Below are 15693 nucleotides of genomic sequence, written 5' to 3'. Positions count from 1 at the left end.
ACCTCATATTAACCGATAATCGGATTATCCGCCTACGATCGTAAAATAATACAGTTTGTTTTAACCGACCTTGCTTTGAGAGCAGTTCGGTTTAATCGCCGCCTTCTAGGAATCTCGATTTTTCCGCTCCCACGCTGGGCAATGAGAACTGAACCATACGCTTATATCCACAGTATAAGACTAAGATTAAGTTATTTTGTATTGATCACAAAAAATATAGCATATTTTCAGTCTGTTATCTTTGCGGAAAATTTATAACATCGTAAAGTGAGTTACAATTTTGAGAACTGATTATCTTATCGCTGGAGTAAACAAACAACGCAACTTGTAGGGAGGGCAGGGAAGGGGGGTTAACAACTCCAAGGTCAAGATAGTGTTTGTGCCTCGAGCCTCCAATGAGAGGCTATAAATAAACATCCTGTCTTGTAACAAAATGGTTGCTTGTATCTTTAATTTTGACAAAAGGTTCTGTACTGTATGGATTTGGAAAGCATCAGTTAATACATTACAGTACTAAAGTTATTAAAATGGGAATTTTTATTGACTCTTGCCTAGTTAGTACTATATTCCACTGAAAGTAGGCCTATTTGGCCTAATCGTGTTTTGTGTTTATTTTTTTACTTTTCTATCAATACGAAAAAGGAGAAAGAGTAGTTTATTTTATAAATAATGCAAGTATGACTTCAAAATAATGATTATATAGTTCCAAATGAATAGCACTTCATTATGTTATGATTTTAGGGATTGCCCGTTATAACCGACCTTTTGAGTTATCCGACCTAGGTCCGGTCCCAATAGGATCGGTTAAGGGTCTACTGTATCGAGTAATCTTCAGTATAACTTTGCTCAATAGTAACAAGTGATATTTTTCCTTTTGTACTGTATTTTGTAATTTGCTAGTGTACTGTGTGTATATGGCTTATTATGAACACATGTTCACATGTTCAACACATGAACAACTTACAAGTCTTTTGTTCACTTTTTCCTTGTTATTTAATTCAACCGACATGGTTACTTAGCAACCCATAAGACTAATGTAAAAAAAATGTGACTTTCAGTTTCATTTTTCTACGTAATTAGATTTTTGTTGACAGTTCTAACAGCAGTAAACTCGTTTTTAGACCAGAAATAAACTATTTAACCATTTGAACAAAATCGTCAAAGCTGTTTTTGAGACCTTTGTGCAAGCAAGCATAGATATATACTTACATACATACATACAAGCAAACATTGCTCATATTAGAGTATAGGATTATGTGAACTGTGGATAACCATACACAAGTCTAGCAAGAACCTGAACCATACAATATGTATTCTATTGTCAAACAAATATTTTTGTATAGATGCTGGGTGTTTCTCTCCTTTAAAAACCAGAAATTAAGCTAGCTTAGTGGACACTGAAAGAGATGGATGATTATTTAACAGTCTGATACCGGATTATTTGATTGTTAAATGATAGTGAAAGTTGAATTAAAAAATCAGAAGACCAAAAATAACTTCCTTAACTCATTAATCTTGTGCTTGACATTTCCACATGTGGATTATAACTGATTGTAGCCTCTATATTTCTTTTGAAGGGCCGTGTCAATGTGATGAACTCAAGTCCCGCTTGTCAGAGTTGAGAGTGGAATTGGCTGAACGAAATGCAAAAATCACTGCTTTGGAGATGCAATTTGAAGCTGATAACTTCCCCCTCAAGAAGAAGGTAGCTGATCTTGAAAAGTCATTGGATCAAGCTAAACATAAGGTAATGTTAAAAAATTCAAGCTAAGAGTTTGGAAAATCAAAATATTTAAAACCAGTCGCTATCCATCATTTTTAATATTAAAGGGAACAGAAATCTTTTATCAGCTATATTTGCATTGTAATTGATTGAGATAGTTGGTCAACTTTTTAAAACGTATATTAAACCAATTAAAACCAATTGCATTTACATATAGTTTTCATGGACGCATTGTATTATTATTCTCTAAGGTTATAAGTAGGCAATAATACCATTATTAACTTCATTATCACTACTAGTTAATACACATTGGGAAACTAATTGTATGCAGGCTATGTATAAAAAAAAGAAAAGTTTTAACTAACACAAAAATATTTAAAAATACAAGTTTTTGCTAAATTACGAAAAATGTACTAAACAAACATACAAAAAATTTGTAAATGTAAGAAAGATAGCACGTAAACTTATCTTTCAAACAAAAAAAGTTTATCCCGATCCGATACATGGTATGTAAAATATAGGTGTTTTAAATATAGGCCTGTCCGCCATTTTGATGACGTCATAACCGGGAAATGCAGTGGGTGCAGACTTGACACCCGAGTTAAAAACACTTCTTTAGACACCTACACCAACATTAAATGGTAAAACTTTCTATATATGACTTGTACACAGCCCTAGATGTCGGACTAATAGGCGTTTTTGTACCAAATTAGGTGTTTTTGTGAGATTGATCTAGTTTCTTGACTTAAGCTTTTGAGTAAAGCATATCGAATATGGTATTTTTGTAAAGCTCTTTAAACGTTCTACAACCTTTTCCATAGGTTGTTTCCGATATATTGTAAACGTTATTAACAAAAATAACACAAAAATATTCAAAAACAAGGGTTCTTGCTAAGTTGCAAAAAATTTACTAAACATACAACAAATGTGTAGCCTAAGTGTATGAAAGATAACATGTAAACTTATCTTTCAAACAAAAAAAAGATCATCCCGATCAGACAAATAGTATGCGAAATATATACTTTGAAAGAAATCCTTTGCCGCCATATTGATGACGTCATAGCCGGAAAACGTGGGGGGTAGGAGGGAAACACATAGGTTTTTTAAACTCCCTAGACATTAAACTAAAATGCAAGAATATATAGTATACGCAAGTTTGCACACTACAGTATAGCTAGCTGACGGACTACCATTGGCATTGTCTCAGAAAAGATTGGTGTCTCAAATATTGTCCAATGAGACCAGTAAGATTGTATTGAGAGTTTTGTTTGCCTGTCCCTTAAGGATATATTATAGCATATGCTTTCAGCTCATCAGAGCCTACTTCTCGCCACTTTTCATCTGATTTCAGAGACTTTCAGCTTTCATCCAACGATTGTTTTTGAGTGTTCATTAGTCTCTGTACACACCATATCCTAACCCAGATCTCCTGGCAGAGAAATGCCCCCATACAGTCCATTTCATTTGGTCTACGAGGCTTTTTCATTATTCGCTTTTGTAGATGAGGCTTACTTTTTTCACCAATCACCACGGCTTGGTTGTGAAATAAACAACTAGGCTTTTCTTGAAAAATCTGATCGTAAATTCTGGTTGGGATTATTTGTGATTTCTACACTAGGACTACAATGACCCCACACAAAAGTGTGTTTTCATCAATAGTAATGAGTCAGGGTGTCCACATTCTGGGAAGTCAGGGATAGTCATGGAAAGTCACGGAAAAAAAATCCGGTCATTGAAAGTCATGGAAATAGGCAAAAGGTCATGGAAAGTCATGGAAATTCCCAATGATGGATGATTTGAGGGGACTATTCAATGCTCTAGTCGGCAGTAACTCCGACTACTGTAGCATTTTTCAAAATTTTTCACAAATGTTCAACGATTCAATTTATTACAGTTGTATTAGTTTATGAGTTTTGAGTTTGTATTAGTTCATTGTTGTACCATTGTACTCCATTGTTATCTGTTAATACATATTTCAGTAGTTTCTGCGAAATCTAGGCAGTTTTATTCGTGTGTGTATGTTGTATTATAATTTGAGTAAAGTTCGTGAGTCATGGAAATCAATGGTAAATGGTCATGGATAGTCATGGAAATTAATGACAAATTTTCTGTGGACACCCTGTGAGTTCATGACCTACTTGATCAACTTCCATATAATCTGGTTCTTGAACAGAACCATTAATTTGCCTATCACTAACATCAATTTCTTCGTTTTCAAATTTAGTTTTGTCATTATCAACGCATTCGTCACTACGGCGGTCAACGTGTTCGTCATTATGGCATTGAGTTGTATCAATGTCATTGTCCCGGTACTCATGTGGAATGAAGTCGTCTTCGTAATTAAAGCATTAGATCTATTTCAGAACTCCTAATGTCTCGTTCCATTTAAATAAAATAATACAGTATATCCAAACAAAACATGACATAGTGAAGCAAAAAAACATCACTCACACAAAGTAAACAAAACCAGGAAACAATCGAACAAAACAAATAAATGTTTTATAGACGGTAAGGTTAATCTTTGCCAGTGCTGACACCACTAAAACAGTAAATGCCACTTCTGTGAAAACGAAACCAATAAAAAAATGTTTATATTATAGTTATTTTAGCTTTAAAAAGCTTTAAAAACACTAAGTTCTGCAAGCGCATCAAATTTTTTATGCACAGGTCTGTCCATATTTAAAATTATTTAAATGTTATTTATGCAATATTTTTAACAAACTAAGCATCATTTCTGACAATACTACCCACACTATCTAGCAGCATCCAGACGAGCTATAAGTACGCCAGCGCTGTAGAGAACATTGTGTTTATTATAAACAAAACCATTACTATCGGGAATGGAAGCCTAATATCGGGGCAAGTGGCTGCTGCATGGGACAGTTCCGTAAATCTAGGCCAATAGATAATTTCATTTTGCGTACTTTTTGGGCTCGGTTTTTTTTTTTTTTTTTTTGTAGCTCACCAGAAGATTTTATAAATGCTATAATAGCTAACTGGCTAAATAGTTTGACATTCATTGTCCAAGCCAGTATGTTTGTAAGCAGTTTCAATTTAGACTCATTCAGTCTTTAAGCATAGTTGCCAAGTTAGATAACAAATCTATCAAATTACTCTGATAAATTTAAACCTTAACTTTATAGATAAATGAGCTGAAGTCTGAGGTGCGGAGATACCAGGAGCAGATGTGTGACGTTACTGTAGGTCTACGAGCTGATTGTGAACGTTGCAGAAGTCTCAGCTCAACTGTAGACTCCTCCTTGCAACAACAGCTTCAGGAGAAGACCAAGGAAATACATATACTGAAGGCCCTGTGCAAGACCCGCAATCAGAAGATCAAAGAACTTGAAGAGCGTGATGGCGGTTCCAAACTGCCTCGATCACAAAGGTTTGACTATTTTCTAAGTTAATTTTACTAAAAACATTTTTTATCTAAAATCTATTCAAGAGATCTTTTTAGGTGTAGGTATTGTATTAAACTTTCATTGATTCACTGGACACATGATAGGCCATAACCATACCACAACTTTAGTCGCTTTCTTCTTCTGGGGTTGTCTGAAGGACGGTTGACTCAGCGTCATGTTAACGGCTGGCTACAAGACACATGAAGTTCAAGGTCAAATTGTATCAGTGGACTGTAAATCTGGACTGATGCTGTGGGCTGGTGGAGTCAACAATGTAGATTGTTCACTGCTTCCCGGTTCCTCTTTGTCTCGTTCGTCAGTGTTAAAAATACTTACTTGTTCCAACATTTCCTTCAAAAGTATTTGCATTTTTAGCGAATTTCCCTATAGGGAAGTAGCTATTACCGTAGGTGGTAAGACCTAGACCCGGGACCGATTTACTTTTTCATTTTGATGTCCCCAGAGGCCAAAAACACCATTTGTTCAAATTTGTATTTCTTACTAATATTATAAATGTGAAAGTTTGTGTGTTTGTTTGTTTAAAGTTCAATCACGTTTTAACTACTGGTCGGATTGTGCTGAAATTTGGTATGATGATAGCACACGATCCCGATTAACATATAGACATATTCTTATCCCAAAAATCCTTTCGGGCTCCGCCCCAGTGGCTCTGGAGTTTCCCATGTTGACCTTATGAGTATTCATATTTTAAAGGGATTAAAGAATTTTGCCAGCTGTTTCAATTACACAAGCTGTTCTATGATATTCAATATTATTAAAAGTTATAAGGTTGGCCAACAGGGTGCAGCACTATTGTTTTATTTTCATTTATGACAACATAGCTAATTTGAATCAAGCCGCAACAAAAAGCTGTGATGCACAATTAGAACTGTTAAAGTAGGATTGTTTAAAGTCAAGTTTATGTTTTTAATTTATGAATAATGTTGTGATATTGTGCGAATATTCGATATTTTTATACTTATACGCTAACCCCGTACGAAGGACAGGTATTCTGCTAGTATGTTATATGTGTCCGTGAACGCGATAACTCGAGTAATTTTTGTCCGATTTTGATGAAATTTGGTTTAAAGGCGGGATAAACTTGAATTAGTTTGCGAACCAGCATGATCGGACCATAGGAACGGGGTTTTATGGGGTAAAAATTGGTTTTTCTAATTATTGACCCTTAAAACACAAAATTTCACATTTTCTCTCTTGACCTTTTTTAAGAGCTTAAAAAAAAAATTTAGTATATATCTCAAAGTGTTTTTGTCCGGTTATTGGTAACGGAGAAAATTAAAAAAAAAAATTTAAAATTCCCATGTAATTTTTATGGAGAATATTGTCAAATGTTGTAGTTTGCTTGTTTATAGAGATATATTTTATCAAACTTGGCAAATTTATTTATTTAATACTAAGCTATTAATATTAGCTCATGTTTAGTCATGATTTTGCTGTTATTGTGGAACCCAATTATCAGGGTAATTTGTGTTAAATAATATTGTGACCGAGTGTTATTAATCTGTTATTATTTCAGGTCTGCTTTGAAAGAAATGAAAGAAAATAACACTGTACCGCCACCATCACCTACAAAGACTATCAAAGGTAGCTTCCAGTGAAAATTTAGATGATTCAATCTGACAATGCCAAAGCTTGGCTGGCAACTTGGCTCTATTCTAAGCTTGTACCAATTTTGTACTTACTCTAATACAATATTATTATAAACTCATTTAACAGTAAAAAGTATTTATAAAACTGAAAAATACATGACAAACATCTTGTTTTACAACATAACACTCCAGGGTGGTAATTTGTAAATAAATGTTATGTCCTTTAGAATAAATTGCAATACCACATTACATAAATTGTAATAGGCGTTTTTTACCTATTTAGTATTGTTCCATAAGGGAAGTATTGTCTGTGAATTGAAATATGTATTTATTTATATCCATAGTAATGTTTTTTCAGTCAGTCACACTCTCTTCTGTACTCTCTCTACTTTTGTATTATACACATTTATATTATTTTATACAATAATGCATTAGCATTCTACTTCTGTACATTTAAAACTTTATTAAAGAATATCTCTTATGTAATTATGTCTTTATTGACCTTATAAATCTATTCTATCTATATATTAATTACGTAAGCCGATTCTTTGCGTCAAAATTGTGGGCAACTGGGAAGTCGTAGAACGGCGGGAGAGGGCTCAAATTAAAGGTCTCGACCCCGTGACGGCGGGAAAAATAGTGAAATTCCCCAAATTTTAATACAAAATTAGATATAACTTAAAATGTTCTCCATAAGAATAGCATTAGAAGTCATTTACTGCTGATTTCTGTTTACTTCAATACAGCTGATCGTGATTTATCATCAAGCCAGTAAGCAATATGAAATTTCTGGATTATTCATTTGCCAGTCAATTCTGCAATGTACTGTACATACTATATAAAACCATGGGAAATTTTTTCTTCTAATTTGAAGGTTATTGCAGTGTTGAAGGAATGTTTGACATTAAATAACCACATTGAGTAAGTAATAAACTATTTAAGATAAAATGGAAATCTTCTGCTTTGTTTTGATTTCAAAACATATGTTAAAGATTTATGCTACACATTTTTTTATATTAACTAACATTTTTAATTTGAGATTATTGTAGTGTTTAATCAATATTTTGTATGAAATGGAATAACCTCAACGGCCACTCTTAGAAAACAACCTTGAAATAAAGATGAACTATGTTCGTACAGTCAATATTTTTGTTCATTAAGTTGTTCCTTTAAGTTAGTTCATTAAAAAAATTCCAAGGGGGGGAAACATATGTTTTAGAGGACATTTTAACGAGGTACTGACTGTTGCTCCAAGAAAAAAATGTTATAATAATAGCCTAGCATGCACGGTAGTAAAGGGACTATCCATATATAACAGTAAAACCTAGAAGTAGTTTCCGTTTCTTAAAACTTACCAAAAATATGCATGTCGAAGATGCTGATGAAAAAGTAATTTCGTGATTGGTTTCGATAACTGGGTAATGGAACCCTAACCAGTTGCAAAATAGTTAGGAATCAGCGTTGATTAGGCCATTTTTTGATAGAATATGTGAAGTCAATCGCACCTTCATAAGGAATGGCCACCACATAATCTTACACTAGGCTAATGGTAGTTTTTTATGCTCATCAAAAACAAATTTAGCGTTAGGTTTTGTCAATGGGATGCCTATACTTTACACTAATTTTGTTAAACCTTTACAAAAGGAGCATGAAATCAAAAATAATAACTGGGCCGGGGTGCTAATTTATCGGTTTTGACCAAGAATTTAGCTTATCTCAACACCTTTATTTGCCCTTCATATTTTACGAAGACAATTTCAAATATTTCAACCTAGGAAGCCTTTTTATCATCATTAACCAAAAGATCAAACCTACCATTATAAGCCAATATTTATTCACAAACATGTTTAATGTCTTTAGCAGAGTTTAACCATTGACTATTGGATACAGAAGTATTAATATTTGTATTAATAGTCAAAGGTTAAACCTCTGAAGAAATTCAAATTATTTATTGAAAATAACATCAACAAAAGCAAACAAAGACAAACAACAAACTATTTTTTACAAAAAAGATATGTTATACTGGGATATCCATCCTGACACATGAATAATTTGATTCTGAGTTTGTTTAAATATTACAATTATTTCTTTTACATTTGTGATTTTTAGGGACTTATGTCCCTACAAGCCACTAGTCTATATATTAATTACGTAAGGCGATTCTTTGCGTAAAAATAGTGGGTGACTGGGATGTTGTGGGACGACAGGAGAGGGCTCAAATTAAAGGTATCCATCCCGTGACGGCGGGAAAAATTGTGGAATTTTCAAAATTGTAACTGAAATTTAGATATAAAATAAAATGTTCTCCATAAGAATAGCATTGGAAGCCATACACAGCTGATTTTTGTTTATTTTAATATAGTTGGTCGCGCTATATTTCCAAGTCAGTATTCAACACAAGCAGTTGGTTTACTTCTTAGCCAGTTATCTCTGCAATGCCTTGTATACTATATTATATAAATTACTATATTGCCAGGGATAACGTAATCTATACAGTAATTGGGACTTTTTGAAAACACAAAAAATCAAACCAAAGATTTTCATGTCAACTGTCAATTCTGATGGAAAGGAATTTCGTGATTGGCATCGATAACTGGGAAATGGAACCCTAAAACCATAAACTATTACTCAATGTGGCTAGTAAAAATGTGCATAGTACTTTTTTATACTCTGTGTAGTACTTATTTACTTCCCTAAAGTTTCATCATAAGTTGTTTTACATTTTAAGCTTTTTAGGGACTTGTGTCCCTACATGCCACTAGTACACTATAATTTAGTTAATGTCCAAAACAACCTTAAACTTGAACCAAGATGGAAGATAAGTGCTTTTAAACTAAAGCCTAAATCTATTTTGGATAGACCATCTATATATATATTTTTTAATACAAAGTCAAGAATCACTTCTAGTGAAAAATCCTGTTAACTAATATCCCATATAAGGAATAAGCTATTACCGTAGGTCTCATGGTGAGACCTGAACCCGGAACCAATTTACTTTTTTGTTTTTTGGTCCCCAGAAGCCTAAACGTCATCCATTCAATATGTGTATATGTCCGTTGGCATGATAACTAGAGAAAATATTATCTGAGGGTTTATGGGGGTTTTATAGGGTAAAAATGGTATTTTCTCATCTTGCCCTTAAACACATAACATTTTGCAATTTCTTTATCAAACATTTTGTACCGGGTCGCCGAAATTTTATCCCCCTGGAATTTTACACCCTGGGCAAAGCTGACGTCACTAAGACGTAGTAACCTGAGTGGCCAACAGTTTGTTCGCGGCCGGAATTTTACACCCGCGGATTTGGAAGTCTAATGAAAATAGCCAGAGTGTGATTAATTAGATTAGTGATAAAAACCGCAATTTTACCCCCTGTCCATATAACTAGCGTTTGGACAACTGAAGATGGATTTTTACGCCCTGGCCGATTTTAGAAATTGATTTTCTTATTTATTTTTTTAAATAATTGTAAACATTTAATTATTTAGTCGCCTACCTTTATTTATTTATTTTGTAATCTCAACTAAGTAAACAGAATTCACTGTTTAATTTTGATGTTCGGGATTTGCGTTTGGGGCCAACTGTTGGTTAATAAGTATGTAAAATAAACTGAGTAGCTCATTTAAATTATAATTGGGTGAAAATTTCTTCGTAAAGAAACAATGCATATTTTGTTATTGTTACAATACAAACGAAAAACTTGTTTTACCACGGTTGTATAATAAATCGTTAAAGAAATCTTCGAATCAATTATCATTCTGATGTTTGTTTATACGTCATATCATTGACTATATATACCTACAGAAGACATCCCATAGCCATAGTGGACCTGTCGCCAGCAATTTGTTGGCTAGGAGCGCTAGAACAGCGCTAGCTTGTGGTGCGATCTATCTGTAAAGGTTAGAAACAGTCTCGACGCATGCGCAGACGAGTAGATGAGTACTGTACTGAGCAGTCGACCGCTCAGCGCTCAGCTCCTCCTGCTACGATCAGACGATAGCTGTGAGGCCGTGAGGGGGCGGGAGAGTGGAGTAGTGGAGAGAGTATACAATGCGTCGCTGTCACTACAACAATAGTGTAGTCATTTTAAGTCAAAATTTCTCCATTACCTAAAAAACTCTTAGAAGTGTAAAACTTGGTACATATATTGAGTTTTACTTCCTGAATAACATACTAAAAGTCCTCGAAAAAAAAACTTGTGCTACGGCCGCCATCTTGGAAAATGGCGCCCATTAACCAGTTTTTTCCCGATTACTCAAAAACTATTCATCCTATAAAAAAACATTAAACGTAAGAAATGCTCAACAAAATAAGAGCTACAACTTTTGTATTTAGAGTATTTCGATATAATTAACCGTTTAGCCATTAAATGCAATATTTAGAAAATAAATTTGAAAATTCTTAAAAAAACATTAATTGCGATAAAAAAGGTTTTTTAATAAACTATAAAAAAATATTTTATTATTTGTATTTAATAACTGGAATTTTCTGAACAGTTTCATACCATTAACATTACTTTTCCTTTCCATTTATATTTGCTGTGACATTTTAAATGGTACACTGCTGGTGCTTTCGTTGATAGACTACCATAATAATCCCATATTGAGTTCATTATGGTACAAGGATGGGATTAGCTTTGTATGTTTTATTTACCTACTGAAATAACATAACAAAAGCCCTCACAAAAACACCTATGCATTAGCAATTATCTTAGTAAATGGATATTGAAATTTACCAAAGGATTAAGGCATTAAATGCCAGGATTTCAAACAGTCGTTGCTCGGGGACTATAGAAGACAATTAAATGGTTTGAACGTCAAATTGAAGGGAAAAGAATAACGTTTTTTTCTAATTACTTGATACGATTCGGAATGATTTACTAAAATTCAGATTTTCATAAATCTTATATGATCGTAAAACTGGCAAAGTCGCTTAAGGCGATCGGCGGGTTTATCTGATGCTCAATTCAATCTTTTTCGGCACAACGACTCTATCTTTTATGGATAACATCATCAAGTGACCAATTTAGGTTTGTTCAACTGAAGACTTCGTCGGGAAACCGACTTTTTTGGGCTTCTGGTGCAGAATTGTCGGATTTTTCGACTGTGTCATCGCTTGTTTTTAGCTGGCCAGGTGAATGTCTTTTCAAAACACTTCGGTGCCACGAAACTCATCAAACCAGCTTCAAGTTTCTTTTTATCATAAAGTAGATTTAAATTTAGTTTAATTCAGCGATAGATATAAACTATGCGAACCACAGATTGCAATCTGTGTCTTCTGTTGTGCTGTAAACCGTCGTACTGGTGACTGGCGTCAAGCGTATGAGTCACAATAGCGGCTTACCACTGCGCACCTGTTTTGCGCATACCAAGGGAAATAAAATTTAGTTATTTTAGCTTCAATTTGACATATAAAACGTTTAGTTACCTTCAATAGTACCCAAACAATTAGCATTTTAATTCCCGGCATTCTTTTAAAAACACCCTTAAAATTTGTGGAAATAGGATAATATTGTATGTAGTAAAAAAACCTTTTAATACAATTTTTTTTATTCAAACAATTATCATTGTAGGCCTATCCTGTTACATAAATGCCCCAACCTTATTCATCATCACACTGCAGTTCTACTGCTTGCCAAGAGTTTCCGCGTTATTATTATTATGCTACTTTATTATGTAAGTCTAGCAACGACATTTAAAATTTCACAGAAAATAAAAATTGAAAGGGAAGTTATGTTAATGGTATGAAAATGTTCAGAACGTTCCAATTTTTTAATTGAAATAATAAAATACATATTTAAATAATTTATTTACAACTTTTTTTAAAGGAAATTAATGTTTTTTTAAGAATTTTCAAATTTATTTTCTAAATATTGCATTTAATGGCTAAACGGTTAATTATATCGAAATACTCTAAATACAAAAGTTGTAGCTCTTATTTTGTTGAATATTTCTTACATTTAATGTTTTTTTATAGGATGAATAGTTTTTGAGTAATCGGGAAAAAACTGGTTTTTGGGCGCCATTTTCCAAGATGGCGGGCGTAGCACCAGTTTTTTTTTCGAGGACTTTTAGTATGTTATTCAGGAAGTAAAACTCAATATACGTACCAAGTTTTACACTTCTAAGAGTTTTTTTAGGTAATTTGTCATATATGACTAGACTACAATATCCAGAATAAAAGTCAATGAGCTGAGCAAAAACTACTCTCGATCAGCTGTGGTGACACGGCACTCGCACTACACTATGTGAATGTCTTCTCACCGCGTGCCCTGGCCCTACTATTGTTTCATAAAAATGAATTCGTGCGTTAGTGGTGTTTGATGGTTTGACTAGACCCAGGTTTCATACTCTTTACATTATGTTGAGACGCACACGATATTGTTAAACAACACTAAGCCTACTATTGGTACAATTTTTTATTTGTTAAATTTGTATTCGAAGCTTACAATTGATTGAAGTTTTTGTAATTTGTTCTTATGTTACCAGCGACTAATTACTCCTTACTTTATTCAAGAAGTAATAAACCATGACGTTTTATAAGAAGTTTTTATCCTACCAACTATGTTAAATTTGTGTTGCTAGATATTTTACATGCATTTTCAGTAAAATGTAATGAATAAGCAATAACGAGGATTTAAGACTTGAAGTATTAAATAATATGGGCCTATTTTGACTACTTACACATTATGAGTTATATAATGAACATTTGAATTGTCATCTAGAAAAGTTTGAAGACATAATTTTAACACGTATAACATACAGAATAACATAAGGATCACGCCTGATGCCGTCACCGCGTTGTGGTATAAGTCAAATAATTACAATAGTAATTGTACTACTTTATACTTCGGACGACTTAAATAAAAACCAAAATAAAATATTCTGCATTTACACTAAGGAATTTATCTTCAAATTAAACGTATTTACATAACATTTGTTTTTATTTGGCGTACTTGGCGTACAAGACGAAGAAAGATAGGATTTATACGTGCAGTTTCGGCCGTCGGCCATCTCCATAGTTTGATTGTTTACCCCATTGCTCTGGAGGGGTTGGAGGGGCGGGTGTCGCGATAACAGGAGACGTCAGTTCCAGTTGTCTTCACGCCACCGAGTGACCGTGATTATTAAGTTGCGTTGCAAAAACGTTGTTTAATATTTGACAAGTTAGCTTTTGACACCTTATTAGTTTATTTTTCATTAGTAGTTAATTAGTTTGTCATGCAAGTGACAGTTAGTTTTATAGTTGTATTTTAGGAATTGTCGTTTTAAAAGTTGCCACGTTTTCTTGGACTTCTATAATTTTGATGACAGTTATAAAAGAGAATTTAAATGTGAAAAGTAGGTAAGTACATATAATAAGTAGTTTGTTTCCATTCATGATTTTTTAATATTTCCTTAATATTGAGGTGTAAAGCATAAATATTGATTGCTAGTCTATTTATATTTACATTTGCTCTTTGAAAAAGCTTAGTGCCTTGCTAATTTCAAGAACTTTTATTATGAACAATACTTTGTCTGTCTCCTTAGCATGGACGCTCAATGAACTCAATCTTTATTTACCAATATCATTCACAAGTTCTTCCAAGTAAGAATCTGAAATTAAATACAGTATGGATGTTTTTTTAACACAATACATGGCTTAGTGTAATTGGGGTTGAAAGTTTCCTTGGTGTAGTTGAATTAAACTTTTATAAAAAATAAGAAGATTGCAAACTTTAACTTTATAACTTTAAAATATCTATACTCATTAAAAAATAATTGCAATTTTCAAATACATTGATGTTACACACTTATAACATGCTCATAACTGACATAAAATTACTGACATGACATTACTTACTTCTTAATGATTTTACAGTAACAGTTACACTTTTTTTTAGGCAACTTGACAGTGAAGCTTCACAATGGAGTCCCCTTCAGCTGGTTGTTCCAAAGATGACATTTTAAGAGAATTCACAAGCAAGTCACGTGCCAAGTGTTGTTTTACTGGATGTGGACGCACCCAACAAAAGTATCCAAAACTACATTTCTTCCGATTTCCAAAAAGCAGGACAAATATTTGTGAGCAATGGCTTATAAACTGCGCCAATGAAACCCTTTACTCACTTTCAGAGAAAACTCTGCACTCTAGAAGAGTATGCGAGTTACATTTTACGTCAGACTCCTTTACAAATAATATGAACACCCATTTAAAAAAAGATGCAGTACCAACAATACTAAATGTTAGTTATGATCATGATGAACAACAACCCTCTACTAGCTCTACTGTTCATGCTAATTTCGATCCATCAAATATTTCAAACATAGAAATGGATGAAACTGTTTCAATTGAAGACCCAAGACCAATAAACACATCACCCAAAACACCTACTACACCTCTCTACAAAAAATTTAAATCAGTAAAAAACAGGACCCCAACTCCAGGAAAGAAAAAGATCACCCCTATAAAAAAAAGATTATTTAAACGTCTTAAAACTTCAGAAAGGTATATTAAGAAGATCCAAACCAGAACTAGGCGTATGGCAAAAAGTCCCAAAAAAATTTCAAAAGAGGATTTAGCTGAAGCTATTAAGGATTATTTACCCCCAACAGTGGCCAAATTTTTTAACATGCAGTTAAACCATGTTAACTCTCCAAAAAAGGCATGGTTACAGGAAGAGAGGCGTTTAGCACTAACCATGAGCTACCAATCTCCGAGGTGAGTCTTAAGTCTGTAGACAACAACTTTTGGATATTTCATCCCAATTAATTTTTTTTTTTTTTGTTTTTTGTACTGAAATATTTCAACAGTAAATATAGAAACAAACATGATATATCTATACTTGACTGAGGCTAAGTATATAAATGCCTATTTCTCATCAAATATCTATTAAAAATCTTGTGTACTTGATGGGTCACTATGGGCTTATAGTATTGACTATAAAATAAAGCTTGAATAGTTTAAAGCCAACCTA

At 33.3% G+C, this 15693-nt stretch overlaps 1 protein-coding gene across 1 annotated transcript in view; it reads left to right on the top strand.

The window, feature by feature from the left end:
* LOC129004083 (protein PFC0760c-like) overlaps positions 1–7223 on the top strand; it is a 55934-nt gene extending 48711 nt beyond the window's left edge. The window contains exons 5-7 of the mRNA XM_054432477.1: positions 1578–1747; positions 4867–5111; positions 6665–7223. Coding sequence (XP_054288452.1) covers positions 1578–1747; positions 4867–5111; positions 6665–6746 — 497 coding nt within the window. The 3' untranslated portion in view covers positions 6747–7223. The remainder of the gene's footprint in view (positions 1–1577; positions 1748–4866; positions 5112–6664) is intronic.
* The last annotated feature ends 8470 nt before the right edge of the window (positions 7224–15693 follow it).

The sequence above is a fragment of the Macrosteles quadrilineatus genome, unplaced genomic scaffold, assembly GCF_028750875.1.
Source record: "Macrosteles quadrilineatus isolate MER2022 unplaced genomic scaffold, UCM_ALF_1.0 Scaffold_1__1_contigs__length_201487025, whole genome shotgun sequence".
NCBI lineage: Eukaryota > Metazoa > Arthropoda > Insecta > Hemiptera > Cicadellidae > Macrosteles > Macrosteles quadrilineatus.
Note: the sequence above shows the minus strand (reverse complement) of the source record. Positions and strands in the feature narration are given on the sequence as shown.